The sequence below is a fragment of the Peromyscus californicus genome, unplaced genomic scaffold, assembly GCF_007827085.1.
Source record: "Peromyscus californicus insignis strain IS unplaced genomic scaffold, ASM782708v3 Scaffold_20__1_contigs__length_68692818, whole genome shotgun sequence".
NCBI classification, from domain to species: Eukaryota; Metazoa; Chordata; class Mammalia; order Rodentia; family Cricetidae; genus Peromyscus; species Peromyscus californicus.
The window spans coordinates 59,557,807-59,580,474 of NW_026294503.1; the positions used below are offsets into that span (position 1 = coordinate 59,557,807).

A 22,668-nucleotide genomic window follows, 5' to 3' on the forward strand; every position below is an offset into this window, starting at 1 on the left:
AGCCTTGTTAGGGCTAGGTACACTTTCAATCACTCATGGGTTCTCCAAACAACTGTCTGCACCATCTATAGCAGGACCATAAGCATTTGTCCATCACTTCATAGCTGTGGTCTGGCCAGGAAGTTCTTATATGTGTGTTGAGCTTCACCAAAGTCTTTTAATAGTTAAATGAGATTTTTTTGAGCAACAGTACTAAAGTGTGTTTATTTGGATGATGATCAACTAAATGACTGAAAACTGTTAGTCATTTTATTGTAGACATAAAGAGATTTAGAAGAGGCTTATACAATGAGGCATGCTCACTTCCTGGCATAGTGTATTGATAAATTTTTACTTCAATGAGTTAAGAATGCTTAAAGCTTTTTTTCAAGTGTTTCTTTGTCTGGCATAGAGTTTTGCTAGTGTAAGTTAACTCCTTACCCATGATTTACTTGTGTATCAAGCCCCCAATCTTGTTTATGTTGCCCCAAAATGACTGGGAGAGACAGCTGTGACATTATGAATCCAGCTGGCCACAGATGGATCTGCAGTGGAGCATGAATCCATATTGGGTTGATGATGTATGTTTATAGCCTCCTGTTAAACTTTCAGAGACCCAACCCCTAAATCACCTGGCATTGACTATACCCATTTAGTATAAATAAGTGGTGGATAGGAACTGGAACTTTCAATGTTGGTGATCAGGACTCTCACCTGCAAGGCCAATTCAGTTTAGTATACTTTTATTTGGTTAATCTGAGAGCCTAAATGTGCAGTCATTGAACACCTAGGTTTTCAGATATGTTGTAGCCTTGGCTGTTCTTATTGCTGAGCTGTTAGGATAATTACTCACCTTTCCAAGATGCTGTATATTGTGGTCTCCACATATTTGTAATAAGTTTGACTGGCTTAAAATTTGAAAAAAAATTGAAGTTAGGCTCTAAGAAATTAATTTAGGAATTTTACCTAGAAGGCTGATGCGTCTGTAAGATTTTGTAGATCTATTAATAGAGGAAATATCAGCCAAAGTCCATATGATGTATGATTGAAATAATCAACTGTAGCACCAAACAAAACTAAAATTATAATTGCCTTCTAGCAATAAAAACTAATTCTGAATCTACTCCTAGCCACTGAGTATGTGAAATCCCACAATTTCAGTTTTGTTTTTTACAGTGATCACCCATCTAGTTACAATTATTGAAAGGAAAAAAAATCAAAGAATTATCTCTCCTTTAGAACCAAACAAGGAAACATGGTTTAATCTTAATTGATATGCAAGTTAATGAAGTAGTTGAATGTTTTTATGTCATGTCTGCACATGTATAAATTATTTGTCAAAAGTAATGAAAGTAATAATAATCACAGGTCTTCATATGTCTTCTCATATGTTCCCCTTTAAATCTCTTGGTTATTTCATAAACTGTGCTGCTTTGTATTATTCCAGAAGGTGGCCCAGGTATATGCCACAGCCACAGGGTAGTACAGTTTCTATATCTCTGATCATACATGGCTCTAGGTGAGTTGGGACAGTTATCCTGCAATGGAAAAGCTACAAATACAGTTTGGGAAAAACAAACACACCCAGTAAGTCAAGGTTTCTAACATCTCCCTCTGTGTATAAATTTTCCATAATTCAGTACCATTTTCTTGATGTTCCTAAGGTCTAATACACATGGACCTACCCGTAGCATATAAACATGGATATTCCACTCATTATAAGTTAAGCAAATGTTAAGTGATCATTTGCTGTATACAGGTAGCACTGTAGATGCTTGGTGACTAGCAGTGAACCAAAAACCTTGCCCTCTCTTCCTGGAGCTTATTATGTTTAAATATGATTTCAATCTGGATTTTCAGTGATACAGTCATATTTCTTGTTATCTTTTCATTTCGGAATAACCAGCAGATATCATGTATAGAATGTATACAGGATCTAGCTTATATTTACTTTTCCAGAAGGGGCTCAATCCTTTCTCTGTTGGAAGAGTAGAATTGGAACAGTGTGAACCTGTCGTAAAGGACACGGGGAGGGCTGATTTGCATGTTCATCAAGGATACCCCTCTCTCTTTTGTTCCTCATGGCTTTGTAGTTTCTTAGATGGCACTCTGTAACAAGTTGTGATCTATACTAGTCTTCTTAGCATAGACTATGACAATATGTTTGGCTCTATTTAGCCTTGTGGTCACTTCCCCCAAAGAAATTCAGAATGTGACAGATGACATGAAAGGCAAAGCCACTATATGTTGTGTCCTATTCTGAGTTCTTCCTTCCTCACCAGAATTGTGGCTCTTCAAGTTTCCAATATTCTCACTGCAGGGCACTGGGAATGTTCTGTGATCAGGCCAACCCAGCTTTTCATTGCCTATGTACAGAGTGAGCAAGTGTCTACAGGGAAGATACACCTAACCATTCCACGTATTTCTTCAGTGTGCATTGTTTAATCAACTCTGATACATTTCAGCAAAGTATAGAGGGCTTAATATTTTTAACTGAATTGAATTTTTGTTTGTTTTTGTGAGGTGGGGTTTCTCTGTGTATCCCTGGGTATCCTAGAACTCACTCTATAGACCAGGCTGGCCTTAAACTCAAGAGATTTGCCTGTAGGCAGATTTTTATTTCCAACCAGCCAGCTCCCAAATAACCATAGGGAGACTTCTTATTAATTATAAAAGCTCGGCTAATAGCCTAGGCTAACTAGCTCTTATAACTTAAATTAACCCATTTCTATTAATTTGCTTTCTGCCTTATGGCTTTACTACCTTTACTCTTTACTGCCCATGTCACCTCCTCTGAGTCCTGGCATCTCCTTGAGAACCCACCTTTCTTCTTCCCAGCATTCCCTGTGTCTGGTTCTCCCACCTATGCCTTCTGCCTAGCTAATGGCCATTTAGCTTTTTATTAAACCAATAGAAGGTGCCTTGGCAAAGACACATCTTCACAGTCTACAAAAAGATTATTCCACATCATTCACCTGCCTCTGCCTCCTGAGTGCTGGGATTAAAGGTATGCACCACCACTGTCTGGCTTAAAAACGTTTTAAACCTTACATTTATTTTAGTTTTTTCTTGGCTAAATCATTATTAATCTGTTGCAAGTATATCCAGGCCATACACTGAAACAAAATAAATGCATTCCCTTTTCTCTCTTACACACACACACACACACACACACACACACACACACACTCTGTCTCTCTCTGTCTCTGTCTCTCTCTGTCTCTGTCTCTCTCTCTCTGTCATACACACACACACACACACACTCTCTCTCTCTCTCTGTGTCTCTCTGTCTCTGTCTCTCTGTCTCTCTCTGTCATACACACACACACACACACACACACACACACACACACACACACACACAATGTATCCTGAAGTTTTCATTGCGCCATAATGATTTTAACTCATTGGTAAAATGGGCAGGGAGTAAGATGTTTTTGAGTATATTCATCAAAATGGTGTCATTGACAATGCTGGACAGTTGCCAAAGCTGACACTCCATAGTGCATGGATTTCACTGCCCCAAAGCTATCCAGGGATGGTGGTGCTGAACTGGGTAACAGCAAACTGTGCAAATTCACTTGGGAGCTTCCAGCTGGATGTAATCAGGTTGGTGAGCCTGAAACAGTGGGTGTCTAGTGCATGATGGTAGCTCTGAGTAGTGGCTAATGCTACTGCTGACTTCTTACTCTGATTCATCTTCAAGGGCTTTACATCTTCATTGTTTACTAAAGTACAAAGTAGATTTTCTTCATGTTTTATATCTCCATTAATACTTGCAGGAGAAAGGTATAGAATAATGGTTAAGAGCTTTTATATGAGAGGCAGGGGTATTTAAATTCTACCCCTACTCATTTGTGAAGTGCTTACTTAGAACAAGTTGCAGAACTCTTGCTGTTGATTCAATATCTGTAAAATGCAAATAGTGAAACATGTCACTGTAACTAGATGAAAGTTGATGGATACACTCTGCTTAAACTGCAACACTGTGAACATGTAAATTCTTATAGTTGTACTTCCTCACCTAATATAAAAATTCAATCAAAAGCTACAAGTTTTGCATGAGAACTCAACATATTTCTAGACTTTCCAACAAAGTTGAATGAATTTTGTAGAAAAAGAATTATTTTGAGTATAAGATATTGTTCTTTTAAAAATCTATTTAGATATCTTTTTTAAAGCAATGGCACTAGAACTATTGAAAAGAACTCCAGGAAGTTAAAAGAACCAAATTAAAGAGGGTTTTCAATTCAGCAATTTCAAAAAGCTACTTTAAAATTTTCAGTAGATAAACAACAAATACGCTATTATCTACCTGAGACTAATCTAAGAAGAAGCAGGTTTTACCAATACTGTAGATTATTTCATCATTTTTGGGAAAAGGAATAAAATTGAAATTAAAATAAACAGCTTGAAAAATCTTGGAGTTAAGAAAAATGGGAGAGAGAGATTTGATTCCCAGCAATTATTTATTTACTCACATGATATTGATTGGCTCAGTTTCCCTAGAGACATGAGAAAGTAATAATTAGTAAAAATTTTAACATGAGAAAATAGAAAAGGGAGTGCTTCTTTCAAAACAGCATGGTCTTACCCCTGATGTCACTGTCCTAGCAACTGTCTCTCCCTCAGTTGGAAAGATTATGAATTTATGTTATTACAAGCAAATAAGAATTAGCTATATAATATAAAGCAATGCATTAAACAGTCTGGTTATTGTTTCAGTAGTAATTGAAATCATACATATTTGAATCAAATTTTGCATTAGTTCACTGTGCAGATGTCTTTTTTTTTTTTTTTTTTTTTTTTTTTTTTTTTTTTTAAAGATTTATTTATTATTTATACAATGTTCTGTCTGTGTGTATGACTACAGGCCAGAAGAGGGCGCCAGGTCTCATTACAGATGGTTGTGAGCCACCATGTGGTTGCTGGGAATTGAACTCAGGACCTCTGGAAGAGCAGCTGGTGCTCTTAACCTCTGAGCCATCTCTCCAGCCCGCAGATGTCTTTCTTAAAACTTAACAGTGTTCTGAACATTATCCCGCTGTGATACAGCTGAGGCCCTGCCCAGCACCTTTCCACTCATTCTAACTTGACAGAATACATCTTTCCTCTCAAGCTCTCTGTCAAGAATTGTTTCAGGTCTGCTCACACTTGAGTGAGTGTGAAATGAGGCCTTTGCTGAGTATTTCTGTTCAAATGTTCAAGAGCTGATGTCAGTCTTGCAGCTCAAAGATGAACAGCACATGGCGACAGCTTAACTTCCAATCAGTATTCAAATCTAGTCAAAAATAGCCCAAACACCCTCTGAACTCTCTCTCTCTCTTGTCTTTGCAAATGTATAAACAAATGTGGCGAGGTGACAGTGAGAGAGCTTATTGAGAGGGGAAAGTGTGCAGCTGCGTTGGGAAGCGTTGACGGACAGTTCTCTGAGTCTGGGCAATGCCTTGTGTTTGTCTCCACAGAGCATATATCATTACGGACTATATGGGCATCCGCAATGAAAGTTTCATGAAACTAGCTGCCGTAGGGACCTGGATGGGGGACTTTGTCACAGCCTGGATGGTAAGAAAACTTCAACTTCTCTCAGTTTGAACAAATGTCGGATGGAAGGCCTGGAAAGATGTTGTAGGGAGACAATTACTTAATGTTTTAAAAGCACACATTCATAAATATATATCAGTGTTGAAAACTAATTGCTTATTTATTGTACAGATTGGATTTTGTAAGCATAGATTAGTCTAGAGATTATATTCAATATCTGTAGTGCTTAGAAAAGAGCCAATGCATTCATAATATTGATGATGGATCTCTAGGAGATATATATGTGCATATATATACATACATATATATATTCACATATGTATGTGTGTGCATGAATATACACAGATGTATATCTGAGAATACAAACATGTACATGCTTCATAATGAAAAAGTCCTCCCTGTGAAATTCTAAATGACCTTTTGAAGACCATTGTTTTGACACATACAGTTGTCAGATAACGAATGCCTCAGAAGACCATCTGAAACCTTCTTTGGGTGGTCTCTAAATTTGTTTTCCCAATTGAACCAGTAACTTATTGGTAACTAAGAGTTCTGATAAGTCTATTTTTTATATTTATCTTTTGATAATTTTATATAGGTGCTCCATACTTGCATTAGTTCCGTTGTCTTCTCCTCACTCCGGTTCCTCCCATACCTGTGCCTATATTCTCCTTTTGAATTAATGACTTCTAGATTTATTATTGTTATGTATACATGTATACACGACCTACTGTTGCCTACATGTCCATGGATATAGGGCTAACCACTTTGGCTTGGGCAACCTATGAGAGACTCTACTTCAAAGGAGGTAGACGGTGTTCCTGAAGATCTCATGTAAGTCTATCTTTTTATGTTCACTTGCATGTGTACACACATGCCCAACACACTTAGATGAAAACTCAAATTCATTTAAAAATGATTTACTTTTAATGACTGAAAATAGTCAGAATAAGCTACTCATAGAGCCCAGGCTACATCATATCAAGGTTTTTCCTTGCCATTAGGAAAATTGACTCATAAGGAAATACATATATTAGAAAATAATACACTTGAAATTTGGGATGATAGCTTTTGAGAAGATTCTACATTAATTGTGATTGTGATTTTACCTTGAATCTCCTAAATAAAATGGAAGTGAGAACTGCATCATGGTTTCAGAAACGAGGACTCTCTGACCTTGACACTCATGCTTTGACCTTTGAGAAATAAGATACACTGCACAGAGGCCCAATCTGCACATTGCTCAAATGGATTTAATTCTTTCTGTTTTTGTGATGTGTTTTCTGTAAATATGAAGTGTGTGGCCCTGGATAGGACTTAACGAGCTGAAGTACGTGGTAAATGTAAGGGCCTCACTGGTGCTGTGGTGTTGCTTGCCCAGGTCTGGTCCATTGAGTGGCTGGAAGGGCAGGTCACTGAACTGAGCCCCATGCTGCCTGGACTTTCTGGCCCTTAGCACATTCCACCGTATCCCAGGCCTGGGTGCAGATTGTTTGGACTTACCCTCACATTATCAGTGCTGAGGTAGGCGGGTGGTGTGGCCCACCACTTCTCGGTTTTGTTCTTGACAAAAGTCAAGGCCGAAGCAAACAGGATAACAGACTTAGAAAAATCATTCTGCAGATTGGAAGCTCCTGCCAGCATTTGATATGTAAGCCATTTCCTGTCTTCACTGTAACATCGTTGTTTGTCTACGACCTGTTTCTACACAACTCCAAACATGTCCTCACTGTGGCACTTCTATCCCATACCATCTAGAGCTCTGCCTCTGTGTGTTTTCCATCTGAAAAGTAAAGCCCCCTGGTTTAGGCCCCTTCACAGGAGCATGTAGGGTGTCACTTTGACCTTTCATTCTTTCTGGGTGTATTTGCCATCCTGTACATGTTTGCCTTTTTACATGGGTAAGGGGAACACAAAGACTCTTGTGTAGACTGTGATCCTGTCTTTTTCTCGAGCTCTAACTCAGCTTCATAGGTTAATGTCTGCTCCCTTCACGTCTCTTGTGTCTACCTGCTAACCTGTTTTATTTCCACTTCCATAGATTGCTGCTTTATTGGAAAGCTAGGAAAGGATTAAGAATGAGGAAAAGTATGTTTTAGGCTTAACCACCCAATGTAGACTTGAATCCCAAGGGCCACTCCTCTCTTCCTTTCAGTAAACTGGGGCAGAGCTCAAGGTCTCTTTCTGCTTATGCTCTGTGAAACATTGACCTTTCCCCACTAGACTCAGGTAGAAATGGCAAAGTAAATGTAAGCTCCTGCTTTGCAAACACAGCCACACAGGGAGGATTCCCAGAACGCAGTTTCTATTCCCCCTCCTATTCATTGACTGGGCTGTAACTTTCCAATAAATATTTATATGCCTACATATGTGTGCATTGATAACGCTTTAAAAATAATATTTTTCCTCATGAGAGGAGGCTCAGGTAGCTTTGACCTTCGTGTGCATAGAATTCTCAGTATGGAATGAATATGAATGATGAAGGTGACCTTCAGGGAGAAGCTAGTGACTTTTTACATTAACAGTCATAAATTAACCCTTCATGCATTTCTGCAGCAAAGGTGTTTCTTTTTCTGGAAATAATTCTAAACTTTCCCATGGTTTATAAAGGCTATCAGGACTGATTTGATTCAAAGACAAGAGTTATCTCAAACATTCTGTGAAATACCCCTGGTCCTCACATGACTGAGTGTCCAGCTATATCCTGGCTTTGTGGTAGATCCTCTGTGTAGGACAAATGTATGCAAAGCATAGTTAACTGTATCATTTTCTTGTTGTCTGTTAAATAGCTTTTTTATTTTAAATAGAAGAAATGCATCAAGTGATGAACATTATAATCCAGCACTGCGCTGCACTGTTGCTGTTTATAGGAGCAAAGAAGAACTGTGTCCCAAAGACATCTGTGTAAAGCAGAAACACTGGCTATCTTGAGCTACAGTTTCCTTGTGTCCACTGCTCTGTGCCATTGAGTCATCTAGCTCATGACTCCAGCTTTTTCCATGCCTTGTTCAGCCTCCCCTGAGGCCGAAGGTAGCTGGGTTTCTGTGGAGATCATCATGTGGCCTCAGCTTTTCATTTCCCACCAGAGGGAAGAGGCGCCTGCTGTTTATCTTCAGCAAACCATTTCCTTTCCCCAAACCCTGCTACATCCTCTCCTCTTTGCTTTTTCTCTTCTGGCAGTGAATAGCATGATTCATGGCACTGAGAGGGCTGGAGATTCTTGTGAAGTAAGGAGGAAGGCACAAAAGAGGTGACGGTGAGCCATGCTTGGTGGGGACAGTTGTGTTAGCACTGTCACAAAAGCAGCCCTTCATTCTAAAAGCCAGCTGCTCTTCATATCCCTCTGAATGTGTGGCCTTGACGTGCTGCTCCTGGGCTTGCTTGTGGGCATTCATTTTTTAAAAATTTATTCTCTCGTATATTACATCCTGGCCACTTTCCCTTCCCTTCAGGTCCCTCCCCATCTCCTCCCGCTTCCCCAGATTGCTTCTTCTCCACTTCCCTTCAGAAAAGAGCAGGCCTCCCGGGGATAGCAATGCAGAGTAGTATAACTCCTTACAATTTACGTGTGGCAACGAGGGGAGGAGGGAAGATTCTTCCCTGAAGTGATGTCACAGGTCCATTAAAACAACTTGGTCATCTCTCCGCTAACTTTACCGATGTTTCCAATAGTTACTGTGCCATCTTGTGTAACACCGTGTCTGGCTTTAACGCTATGCTTTCTTGAACGGTCTTTAGACCTAGAGATTTTTATTCAATATCTACTTGTAGAAATGCCCCTGGGTTAGTAAAATGCAGCCACTGCACTTGGAATGTTACAAGAAATCAAAGTGTTAGATTTCCTTAATGACGTCTGTTGCAGCTTGAGCAAGAATAAGATTTTAGAAAAAAAAGGTTTTATTTCTTTATTGTCATTTGACAATTTCATACACGCATGCAATAAGTTTTGAACAGTCAGCCTCCTCCTTCCCCTGAATTTCTCCTCTATGCCCCCAACACTTCTCCCAACTTCATGTACTACTTTTTTTTTTTAACAAGACAAAACATAAAACCCATGGAATCTACTTAGCATCCCCAAGAAAAACTGACTCTCTCTCCCCTAGCAGTCACCCATTGCCAATAGCTCCTTGACCCAAGAGGGGTTTCAGGACTCCCTCCCTGATCCATGCTGGATTTCAGTTGGCTTGTTCCTATACAGGCCTTTGCATTGAGTCCCAGCCTTTCGGGTTCATATGTGCTATTGTGCTGTCATGTGTGGCAAATTCTGTTTTGCTTCAGACATCTTTGGGTCTTTTAATCTTCCTCTACCCTTTTCCACTGTGATCCCTGAGCCTTTCAGGGTAGCATGGTATGACATAGATGTCCTATTTAGAACTGAGTGCTCCACAGTCCCTTATTCTCTGCATACCACCTGTGTGGGTCTCTGTGTTAATCACCATCTGCTGCAGAAAGAACCTCCTCTGCTGAGGTTGAGAGATGCACTGATCTTTGGGTATAAAGATAAGAACTTAGGGAGACATTTAATCCTATATCTCTCTAGCAGAATAATTCCATTACAGTCTCCCCTAAGGCCTGTGACCTAGTCAACCACAGTTTTTTGGCCTTGTTAATGGTATCAGGCATGAGTTCAGTATTGTGGATTGGGTCTTTAATCAAATCAGAAAGTAGTTGAGTTCTTTTCATGGCACCTCCTAGGTGGTTGGCAATATCATGATGAAGTTGAACACTCCTTCCCAGCCCCTGGCTGCCAGGAACTCACGGAAGTGAACGATGAGTGCAAATTCCATACTTTCCACAAGAAGTGCATGTGCACAGAGGTAGCTGCAGATGTTCTGGGTGAAGAGCAGAAGGGATGAGGTACAAAATAGTGGTGAGAACAAAAAGCAAGGTTTTCTCATGAAGCAAGGTATCTAGACTCATGGTACCTGCTGTTAAGTAAGGGCCAGTTTTGTTAAAGACCAAGTAGAACTGGAGAGAGAGAGAGAGAGAGAGAGAGAGAGAGAGAGAGAGAGAGAGAGAGAGAGAGAGAGAGAGAGAAAGTCTGTTTCAGGATACATTGAGTTTTCTCAAGTTGGTTATTACAAATAAAGGAAAGAAGAATATTCCTGGACTGACAGATGCTACTGTGCCTCAGCTGCTGAGTCCTAAAAGAGCTCTCAGAGTCCGAAAGATTTTCAGTGTCCCTGAGGAAGATGATGTCCACCAATAAGTTTTCAGAGGGCCATTAAACACAGAAGGTAGAAAGGGCCCAACCCCAGGACCAGAGTGCCCAAGATTCAGCATCCTGTTACTCCATATGTCCTGCAACATACATGCTGATGTATTACTCTGTAGAAAAACACACACTAAGAGAAACAAGATGCAGAGTATGTTAAACTGTTGGCCAGGAGAATGAAGGAAGCCAAAGAAAAATGCCAGCAACAGATTGCCAAGAGATGTAGGCTGTCCCTCTGAGAACTCCTACTTCTAAGTCTGAGTTCAGTCAAAAATAAGACTTTAAGAGTAACAAACATATGACCAGACCTTGAAAAATAAGACGATAGTTGGTTATTCCCATAAAATTCATGCCAGTATGTACCAGTGGGCACGTCTTGCTAGGCCAGTCATTGTTGTAGTGTGCAGCATCATGGCTGGGTAAGACCGTTGATTACCTTTCTCCTCTAGTAGCATGTGAAGAACCTTCAAGCACTGTGAAAGCATATTAGTAAGGATGAAGTGTATTTTTTTTAGGAACAGTTTACTTCTCTATTTTAACTATGCTTGCTTTATATATAAATATTATATCAGCTATCTAAATATGTGAATGATAGTTGTCATTGTTACCTTCTTTCCTGTTACATGTTTTCTACATTCTCAGAAACTCTGAATTTTGTAGTTAATATTTATATTATTATATTATTATTATTATTATAAAAACTATCTTTTTAAACAGAAGGTATGAACACTGCCTTTCTCAACTAGAAGCTTCTTGAAGGGAGCAGGTAACGTCAATAGGTCCACATTTGTGTTCCTAGCTCTCAGCATGGAACCAGACATCAAATAGGTGCTTGAGAATATTCACTGAGGCTCAGGGAACATTGCAGAAGAAGCAGTGGAAAGGATGTGAGAGCCAAAGAATGTGGACGAGTGCTGTGAAGCATTGTCCTCTGGACATGTCATGGTTGTTGTTCATGGTTCTTGTACTCATGAACTAGTTGAGCAGTTGTGGTCACCTGTCCAAGCTCAAGGCTGTAGCATGGGGTGGGAAGGAGCTTTTGTGACCCACTTCTGGCTGAGGAGCTTGGGGGTGAGGAGGAGAGTCACTTTTCTCCGAGGACATCACCACTGATAGGTTGTCCTCAGTGTGTGACTTCACACCTGTGCATTTTCAGGCATCACTGATTAGACTCAATGGGGTATAATTTTTTTTTTTGAAAGAGAACAAGAGTTTGGGAGGGAGATGTGTTTGGGGGAACCCGGGGAAGCTGGAGAGAGGGATTGAGATGTGGACATGATCATGATACAAAGTGGGCGTGAACTCCCACCCTGTCCAAGGAGCTATGGGTGTTTGATAGCTAGTGGGAGAAGGAAGGTGAGTTTTCGTCAGTGTCGTGGCACTGTGTATATCAACCACTCTACAAGGCAGGCCCCATGCTCAGAAGTAGTCAGCGAATGCAAACTGACTCCATATTTTGTGTTGCTTTTTTTATTTTTTTTAAAGTAAGAAGAAACATGAAATTGGGTGGGTAAAGAGATGGGGGAGGATCTGGGAGAAGTTGGGGGGAGAAGAATGAATAGAATCAAAGTATATTGTATGAAATTCTCCACGAATAAAGAAAACACTTTAAAAATGAAAAAAAAAGATTTATTACATACATGTTGGAAATTTTCAAAGAAAAATATTTAAAAAAAATCAGAAGTGTTTATTGAAGCCAGGCATGGTGACACACACCTGCATTATGGTACTCTGGAGGTGGAAGCAGGAAGTTTAGCAGCTCACGGTCATCTTCTTCTGTAGGACAAGTCCCAGGCAAGCCTGGGTTACATGAAAACTTATTTTTGAAGGAATATACAGTCATAGGAGAGTGTAAGTACTGTTTCATTTTTTTTTCCTAGTTCAGTTTTGTGGCCACCCCACAGTGGCCGCCCTGGAATGTTGGGAGGGTGTGGAGGAAGACAGCTGAGCTGCTCCAGGACCTTCGGTCCCAGCCCCACTTCCTTCCTTTCCCACAGCCCTTTCATCAGGCTGTGTATTTGCTGAATGTATTTCTGTTATAATGAGTGGACATGCTTGTGATGAGCCCTGAGTGGAAATAATGGATTATCAGTGGAATTCTTCCTGAATGGTGATGTAAAGGGCAAGTGTATAAAGCCAAAACAGAGTCGTGCAGACTCTGCCTATGGGTTCCTTGAATGATCATTCTTGTCGGTCCGTGTCCTGCTCCCAGCTGTGGGAAGAAGGCAGTTGGATTGAGATCTGTCTCTTAAGTCACTTGAGCAAGGAGAGAATTCTACTTAAGAGAGGGAATTGGTTAAGCTTCACTGGAGACATAGACTTAAAAGCTGCTCCCTGCTTGATTTCTTATTCTAAGTTAATGTTTAGAGAACGAAACTGGAGGAGGAAATATTTCTTAAGTGTTTTAAAATACAGGTCTTCAACAGCTAGGGAGCCTGCATGGAACTTAGGCCCTCGGCGTGTGGCAGACAGTTGTGTAGGTTGGTCTGTTTGTGGGGCCCCAGCAGTGGGACCAGGACCTGTCCCTGGCACATGAGCTGGCTTTTGGGAACCTATTCCCTGTGGTGGGATGCCTTGCTTAGTCTTGATGCAGTAGAGAGGAACTGAGTCCTGCCTCAACTCGATATACCACGCTTTGTTGACTCCCATGGGAGGCCTGCTTCTTTCTGAGGAATGGATGGGGGAGTAGAAAGGAGGTGAGAGGAGGGAACGGGAGGAGAGGAGGGAGGAGAAACCATGGTTGGTATGTAAAATAAATATAAACAAATAAATACAGGTCTATTTCAATTTAAATATAGAAAACATAAAATAAAATTTATAATTACATGTATATAAACATCTAAAATATGGTAAGATTTTAATTGTCTATGCTTGTTGCTTACTAAGGAAGGAAAGAATGAAGGAATGTGTGATTTTCATTTCACCAAAATAAGAAATATCTTTAGTTATTATTTTTTTTCTAGTATAGGGGCTAGAGAGATAAGTTCATGCTTAAGAGCACTGGCTGCTCTTCCAGAGGACCCAGGTTCAATTCTCAGCAACCACATGGTGCCTCACAACCATCTATAGCTCCAGTCCCTGTGGATCTGATGACCTCTTCTGGCCTCCAAGGGGACTGCATTCATGTGGTACACAGACATACATGCATACACTAAAAAACCCATACACACAAAAGAAAAATAAGGGGTTTTTTTTGTCTATTACTGCATTATGGACTGTTCTGAAAGGGCCAAATTTATCAATGAGCAGTAACTGGAAAATAACCAACATCAAGTCTAGCTTGTTATTCTGTCTGGAACTGATCTTGACAATTCATATTGTGATGGATGCCAGGTTTCTGTTTCTCTTTCACTGATTTTTCAAAATGACAAAGTAAAAAGCATAATTTAATTTTCCTTACTGCTTGAAATAAAGCAGCAATTACAAATTCATTGAATTTTATAATAGAAGAAAATTTAAACTGTGAAACACGGCGTCGAAGGACAAAATGAACGAATTCAGTGAACAAGCAGATCTGACAAATGAAAGGGTGTAAGCCAGATGTTTAACCACTGGAGCTGTGCCCAGGAGCAGCTGGTCCCCAGGAACGTTAACCTGCATTTCCCCTCTGCCTTCTCCACCTAGGCATTGGAACTACTTCATAGCCTTAGTGTCCTTCCTAACAAGCTAATGCCATGCTTGGACAATTTGTATGCTGCGTTTCATTATTTTATACATTGAAGATGGAAACTGGCTCAAACATTTAATTATGTAATTTACCACATTTCCATAAAGTTTCTGTATTTATGTGAGAGTCCATAGGGGGAGTCACAAGTTAGGAAAATTGGGGGTGCAGGGTTTATTGAATGTTTAATGCTCTAGTTGGTGGTGTGAACCTGGGTGATGAGGTTCAGGAAAATGAGACAGATTAAAGTCTCATGCAATACCCAACTTCATTCAGAGCCTCAGACAATTTACACTCTGGGGGTTAAGAAAGGTCACCTGAGAAAGTATGTAGTCACAAGGATAAGTCACACCTGGCAAGAACATGTCATGTAGGCATATGGATAACATCAGCTGAAGTAAATACACTCTTCTCCACTATGCCTGGGAGGGGCATGAAGTCACATTCCAAAAACAATTCCATGGTTTTTAAGAAACTGAGGTTACAAGACTCTTGTCTTGTTTTCTTACAAGCATTTACAAGTCTCACAGGTCTCCATTCTTGACTGTATTCCAACAATTGAGGAAGTGTTCTTCATGGGAAATCAAAAAGAGAAACAGGAGGGAGGAAGGGAAGAAGGGAGCAGAGATGTGGTCATGTGATCTTGTAGAGGCCCACCAGGAATCTGCCATGCTCTGGAAAGGGTGGATGATCCAGACGGAGCACCATCCTAGACCACCATACAGACACACCCCAAGTTCCCTGCTGCCTATGTTTTCAATCAAAATAACACAGCAACAACAAAACCCTTCCAACACTGGCAGTTTGATCATTTGCTGGAAATAAGGAGTGTGAGGAAGCAATTATTTTGTAAATTTCTTTTCTGTTCTTTAGGAAATATAGTGGGAACCAGGTGTGGTCATTTTGCTTTAGCATGCATAAATATTTTAATGTCACTGTAAATATTTTAGCATTGTATTTCAGGGTTCCTCAAAATAATAATAAGTTCTCACTAAAAAAATTAGTAAGTCAGGAGGTTCTAACCTTAGATAGCGTCACAAATGGATCCAAGAGTCTTTTAATTTTCAGAACTGTTGGATTTGGAAAAGTATAAATAGAGTATGGCATTTGAGAAAGGATTCCTTAGTTTAAGAAATGTAATATAATGTCTAGATGTTTAATAATAGAAGCAGGGAGTATGGCTTTTGCTATTAGTCTTCTAATATTAGCATCTCCACCAAAATGTAAAAAATTCATAATATGTAATAAATGTATTATATTTAATTATATTCATTTTCTAAAAATATATGAATATCCTATATTAAAGCATGGAAACTACTTAGGAAGTGACCCTGGACTGAAGCATAGTGAACTTGAGAGACACTGAGGACATTTCTTATAGACAGACATCCCCACCACAGGCAGGGCTTATTCTTTATTTCCTATTCCTGTGGCCACTCATTGTTAGATTCTTTAGTTCTGTTCTACTTTATTTCTATTGCTTGGTTTATTCTTCCTCAGGACATATGCCCCCTTTGTCCACACAGTCTCCATGACTTTCCTGCCATAATGTTCTGTGCCTATTAAAATACCATTTGTCCATCATTTACCTGAAGGAGTTTGATTAAATGCCAAGGGGCAATGCTATCTGATTTGTCCTTCTGAGATCGGTAGTGTAATGAAATGAGGTCAAGTTATTAGTATTAGTGCAGATTAGAATTTTTAAAAATTTTTAGTTAAAAAAATTTAATATTTAAAATTAACAATTTTTTACATTTAAAAATTCTTTTGTTATTTAAGAAATAGTTAGCGGTCCTTTCCATTCATTTCTTTAACCCTTAATCTGGCTAAACAGCACTTCAAGCATGTCATTTATTATTTGGACTAGTGCATTACATTGCGATTTATATTATTATAAGTGTATGTTGCATCTGTTCAAAATAACATTTACAGGTGAATATATCCATACACATATGCACACATAAAATAAGGTTTACGTGTAACCATACTATACAAATACTAATATGATTCTATATTACATGTGCTGTAATATATTTATAATAGAAATACAGGTACATTAAATACCATATCGCATATGCTATTCTACACGTGTACACATAAATACACATTGGGAAGTACTTTGGATGAGAGAATGTGTTAAAGAAAAGGTAAAAGGGATGATGAGAGTAATGATCCATCACTCAAAGGACTACAAAAGAGTCATGTGTTTCTCCTCCTCCTCCTCTTCCTCCTCCTTCTCCTCTTAGTTCTAATCTTAACTAATACTCAGCTGGTGCTCACTTCATGACCTCATTGACTTTACATATATGTGCTTCTCCACTAAGTAACCCTGAAGAGACACCGAGCTTGGGGAGGTTGTCTTACCCCTTCTCCATGCCACATGGATATTCAGTGCGGAAATTTACTTTGAACCCAGGCAGTATGCTTCCAGATTTTGAATGATTTCAACTACTGCACTACCCTCACAACCTAGTTTGGGGGGATTATTTTGCAGTAGATTTTAATACAACATGGTATAAAGCAGCATTTGAGTTATTGTTTTCTGCTAGCCTGTCCATTAAATAGGTTGAATTTCATCATCAACCAGAGAGACAGCAGATTGGGCATCTTCCCCAGGCACAAAGTGATGCTACCATAACATGTATTCAAACCATTACTCTTGCACATTGTGCAGTTCAGCTATTCCTTCTGGTTCCCTTTGACAAATGTGGTACAAAGTATATTTTCTCCAGGACTGGAGGGGAGTTAAGGTTTTATACTGACTGACTTTACTTAAGATAGATGTTACAGTTCCTAGGTATTTAAGTGCTAAGTGCTCTGTTTATGTGAAATTGCTATCCTTTGGCAATTGCTTGCCCCAAGGATTTGGGGAGTACTTAAGATTTTTATGCTCATAGAGTATGCTGCACTTGTAGTTAAATGTTCTATAAACATCAAAAGGAAATTTATAGCAATGAAGTGCTTTGTGCTTAGGTTTTGCTGTTATTGCCTTATAAAAGCTATTACATCAGGTTGCAAGTGTATTTGAGTGAATTATGATAAGAACTGGTTAAGGGAGCTCTCTCTCTGTCTCCCTCCCTCTCTGCCTTTAATCCCTTCCTCTCTCTCCTCCTCTTTGTCCTCCACCCTCATTCTGTTTATGGTACGAAGAGTCAAACCTAGAGACTCAAGCAAGTCAGGCAAGCATGCCACCATTTGACTATGCCCACAGCCATAAGGAAGAGTCCACTAAAACTACGTAGATAATAAGTAACCTTTCCTGCTAGTATTTTTCTGAAGGTTGATAGAAAATAATGAACTTCCTTTTGTTCCTTGGCTGCTGAAACATGTGAAGGGTATTCTAGATGTCGGCCTAATGCCCTGTTCTTTAGTAGTCTACCAAGTGGCTCTACAAAACATCTTAAGTCACTTTGAGCCCAATATGCTACAGATGAGGAGTCAATTAAGCTTGCATTGTGATTACTTATAGTCTAGTGCAACATCAAATAAATGCTGCTCCCACTTCTGAAGGCATCAATTAAAACAGAAGATAAAGTCCACTTCAGTCACTTCTTTGATGCTATAGACTCGAGCCGAAAGGAAGGTTAGGACACCATGTGCGCCAAATAAAAAGTTCCAAATCATTCTTGCTTTGACACCTGACCAGAGGATATATGAAAAGTGATGCCCAGATGGGCTATGTGCTTGAGACGAAACCTGGAGAGAAGCCATTGTTTTCATTGAAAAGAACAGTACGTCTCTTCAGGTTTTAAAATACACCATAAAGGATAAAGTGAACCTGTAGCTATGGAAGAAAAATGAAAGCTTACAATTCTAGAGATCTGAGCACTTTTTTGCCTGATTTATGTTATAATTATCTCAATTTCTATTTGGAATTGATGATGATAGAATTAATGGAATACTCTCTTTGGCAGCTGTATGTATAGACTTTTTTAAAACATGAAAATTAAAAAAATAAAAGTTAGCAACAAACCACTCTTAGCCCAATAAAATGCTATATATCTATAAATAGTTCAATTCTGATTATGTAGAAACCTTTAAAAAAGAAGAATAAATGCTTTTGGGACCTGTACTAACTGAGTGTCAGGGTCTTTATTGCCAGTCCTGCATTTTTGAAACTAGTGATTCCTCTTGTTGACTCTGACCTGAAGACACCCATGAGACTCAGGACTGTAAAATGCTAAGGAATCCACATTTAGTAGACACTTTGGTGTTATTCTCTCAGTATCTCCCGATATCATATTTTGACTCTATTCAAAAGATTTTTATGTGATAAAACTCATCAAATACATTGTCTCTCTGCATAATTTTTAAATACATCAAATTTTCATGCTGTGGAATTATAGACTGTTAGTATTCTAAAACTTAATTGAAGGTCTCTCATTTATCACAGTTAGTCCCTTAACAGATGTAGATTGTGTGTCTATGGAATTCCATCGGGTGACTGACAGTGTGCGTATGGCATTGCACTGAATAAGTAACATATGTCCAATCCAGCCCCTCACAGCATGTTCCAGTTGGGAGATGCTTCTGGTCCACAGGATTTACTGTCCTGGAGTGCTGGGTTCTGTTCAAACCACCCTTCGGTATCTAAGTCCTCAATCTGTTGTAAAAATTGAACACCTAACAATGTCTTTCCGGGATAATTTTGCATAAACAATAATTTCCTGAGTTGCAGATTCAGTTACCATCTAGATTAGGCTGATGGAATAAAACTGTGAAGCTTTTGCTATGAGATGAGAGGTGAGGGATGATGTTGGATCATATTCCCTGCAAAGACACTTTAAAATTAGTGTAGCACCCAAATACTGTTAATGCCAAGTAGGATCTAATGTTAGCATATTTCTGGCCCCCAGCACAGCAGAGAGACCTCTGTTCTATGCCATTCCAAATGAATTTTCTGCCTTTACATTTTTCCAGTCCCAAGTAATCCTCAACTTTGATGACCTGACTTACCATCTGCATCAACAGGTACTACTTTTTAAGTGGAATTCTCCTGTTGACCCAACCCACCCAACTTTTAAAAAATGGTTATTTAGGTTTGTATGTTTTATTATGTGTTAGTGTTTTGCCTGCATGTATGTATACACACCACATGCATGGCTGGTGCTCTTGGAGGTCAGAAGAGGCTGTTGCATCCCTTAGAACTGGAGGTACAGATGGTTGTGAGCCACCACATTTGTGCTGGGAACTGGACTTGTGTCTGCCATCTCTCCATCTTCCAGACTGTTTCTTGTTGGATACATTTCACAGTACTTTCTTGTAGGTGTGTCTGCCTGGTCTTCCACTATGAGGCTTGTAGGTTGCTTGTGCCTTGGACCTTTGAACACAATCTGCCAGGTTGAGATGGCTGCCATGTGGGGGATAGGCAAGATTCCAGGAAGCAGAAAGTGTGTAGGAGAGGTTGCAGAGTTACTGAATATCCTCATTTGTAAAGTACTAATAGAGGGTCTCCAGGATGATGGTTACTTTATAAAGATCCAGAATTCTAAGACTTCAGAGTCTTCATGGCATGGATGCTGGGCATGCACTTGCCTCTTCCTTATAGGTTGGTATTCCAGGTTTAGCTCCATCAAATCCTCCTTTGAAAGGTGTTCATAAATAGCTATATTAGTTATTTTCTGTTCCTGTGATAAAACACCATGATCAAGGCAACTGATAGAAGGAAAGGTTTAATTGGGGTTTTAGTTCCAGAGGGATCGGAGTCCATCACGGCAGGTAGGCATGGGAGCAAGCCAGGCAGGCCAGGCACTGGGAGCAGAACACTGAGAGCTCACATCCTTTACAGCAAGCACAGTGCATACTGGAAAGGATACAAGTCTTAAAACTCTCAAAGTCCACTCCCAGAGACACACTGCCTCTAACGAGGCCACACCTCCTAAACCTTCCCAAACAGCACCACATAGGAGCGTATGAGGGACATTCTCATTCAATACCAAAATGACAGACGGCCTTTCCTTAGTCATCAGCATTGGGCTGCCTGCCTGGTCTGTGTGTGAGCCAGAAGGGTAGGAGAAGACCTTGTTTTGTGCTAAAACAGGGCTCATTACCTTAGAAACTGATACATGAAAGGAACAGTCGAAGAACTGTGCGGGGAATAAACTGGAGTAGGCATCACTCGGGAACATCTCCGTCATACTGCATAAACATATCTCTCCTCTAAAGGGTTAGTCCTGCCTGATTTGTCATGGCCACTAAAATTCAGGAGAGACAACAACTGAGAAGTAGCAGAATCCTTGTACCACTTAGCGCTTATTCCACCCAAACATTTAAGGCTCAAGTGGGCAAAAATCATGTTCACAATCACACTTACTGAAGTGTTAATGAAATGTGTGTTTTTTGTGGTCAGGTTGCCTGTTGCCAGCATGAGTGCAGAGAGTCCTCAAGCTCCTGCTGTATTTATTGACTGGCTTGTTAGCCTTGGCGTATTATCAGGAACAGTGTGAAGATGGATTCTTAATGAACTTGTCTTGTGCCGTTATTAAATGAATACAGATATTAAGACGTCTTTATTAATAATGGTGTTACACACCTTGTGTATAGATTTAGATAACCAAACTTATTGTTTTGTTGGTTGCCTCAATCTATTTTTTACCTGGCTTTTTATTAAATCTGTGGTTCCCAAGCTTGTCTGCACTTTGGATTCACCTGGTAGCTTCAAAGGCTACTGATGGATGATGTTCTACTCCCAGGGAGAATGATTTAATTTGCCTGGATGTAGTCTGAGTGTCAGATCTCCTAACAGGCAAAGCTGGAGCCCATTTCTCCTTCAAATTCATAGCCTCACTTTTTCACTAATTGTGGCTGCATGAATATATGTATTTGTATGTAAGTATATATTCCTAAATAAAATGTGTGCAGTCCATGTAATATCACTTGTATGTAGTTTTCAGGGCTGACCACCCGGTACTGGAAAGCAAGTTGGCTTGCTCTTCCCTGGGGAAGGCCACCTCTCCTGCCCCCAGCTTTCCTGACTTGTCTTTGTGTAGAATTGAGGCCTCCTGGGTTTTCCTCCCATCCAGGTTGGCATGTTTGTTAATGTTATCTTTGTTCAGTTCATGTTTGAGGATCCTTTTGGGTAGAATGAATTGCACCCAAATTATACCAGCCTTGATGAAAAGCCTGCAGTTTCACTGTACCCCGGCTTTTGATCAAATTATTCAGGAGTTTTCCTTTCTCTCGTTGTGAGGACAAACACTGCAACCTCCACCTTCCCCGCTCACAGTACGGCGAAGAGTCACTTTGTAATTTTGCTAGTATAAGGCAATGTCATTGGAGAGCAGTCATTTTGTAATTGGACCTATTTGTAATATGGTATCACCTACATACACTTCCTTCCCATCTCTACTCCCACTGGATGACCTGCTCTTTCAGTTCTGCATGGGCTGTAATTTCATTCTGCACCTCCTGTTCAGCGTTAGGAAGCATTGTTGCCACTCGCCCAGGGGGAGGTTTACTTCCAGTAATTATTACTTAGGTAACACGGCTGTTAACTGCTGTGAGATAAATGATAAAGCTTGTGAAGTTATGACTGCTAATATTGTTGGTGTTATTTAATTTTTAAAAAATTACTGTGTTTCATAAATGAGAACATCTTAAAATATGGTTCACAATTTGCATTTTCTGAATGGAGATAATTTGCTAATTTTAACATCTTATTTTTTTTTTGTCCCACTGCATTATTATTCCCATAGCTCAGCCAGACATGAATTGATATCAAGACAGTATAGTCACTGTTTCACATAGCAAGCTCTTTTTCGTCAAATGAGGTCAGCTCTAAGTAGGTCGATCTAAATTATAAATATACTGGATGGTAGTGTTATGTCGTTTGCCAGAAAAACTTCTCTGCTCACAGACATTAAGATGTAGGTCCTATGAATTATGTATAGTGATGAAGACACATGATGAAACACGCGCACCCTCAAAGGTGCAGCTCAGGCAGGTGTGTTTTAAAAGATGAGTAAAGCCTTGAGTGGGCGAGTCATTCTCTGCTTCAGCTTGAAGTGACTGGACGGCCCTACTGGAAAGTGCTGAGTTTTAAAATATAACCTTACCACAGAGTGGAGAGCTTGAGCTTAGGCTGCCACAGAGCTTCATTTTGTTATTTCCCTCCTGCTGGGTTCTGAGTTTTAAATAAAGTCCACCTCTGAGTCCAAAGCAGGGCCCTCATTCAAATCGTTTCTCGTATATACTCGTGACCCAGATTGCTTTAGTAGTCTAAAACAAATAGACGATTTATTAATATACTAATTTTATATTCTCTAAG

The 22,668-nt window shown here is 39.7% G+C and overlaps 1 protein-coding gene across 3 annotated transcripts in view; it reads left to right on the forward strand.

The window, feature by feature from the left end:
- The window catches only part of Tmem117 (transmembrane protein 117), a 523,663-nt gene that overhangs the window by 236,333 nt on the left and 264,662 nt on the right, over positions 1–22,668 (forward strand). For all 3 annotated transcript variants that reach the window (XM_052748758.1, XM_052748757.1, XM_052748756.1), the window contains exon 4: positions 5,445–5,544. In XM_052748758.1, coding sequence (XP_052604718.1) covers positions 5,445–5,544 — 100 coding nt within the window. The remainder of the gene's footprint in view (positions 1–5,444; positions 5,545–22,668) is intronic.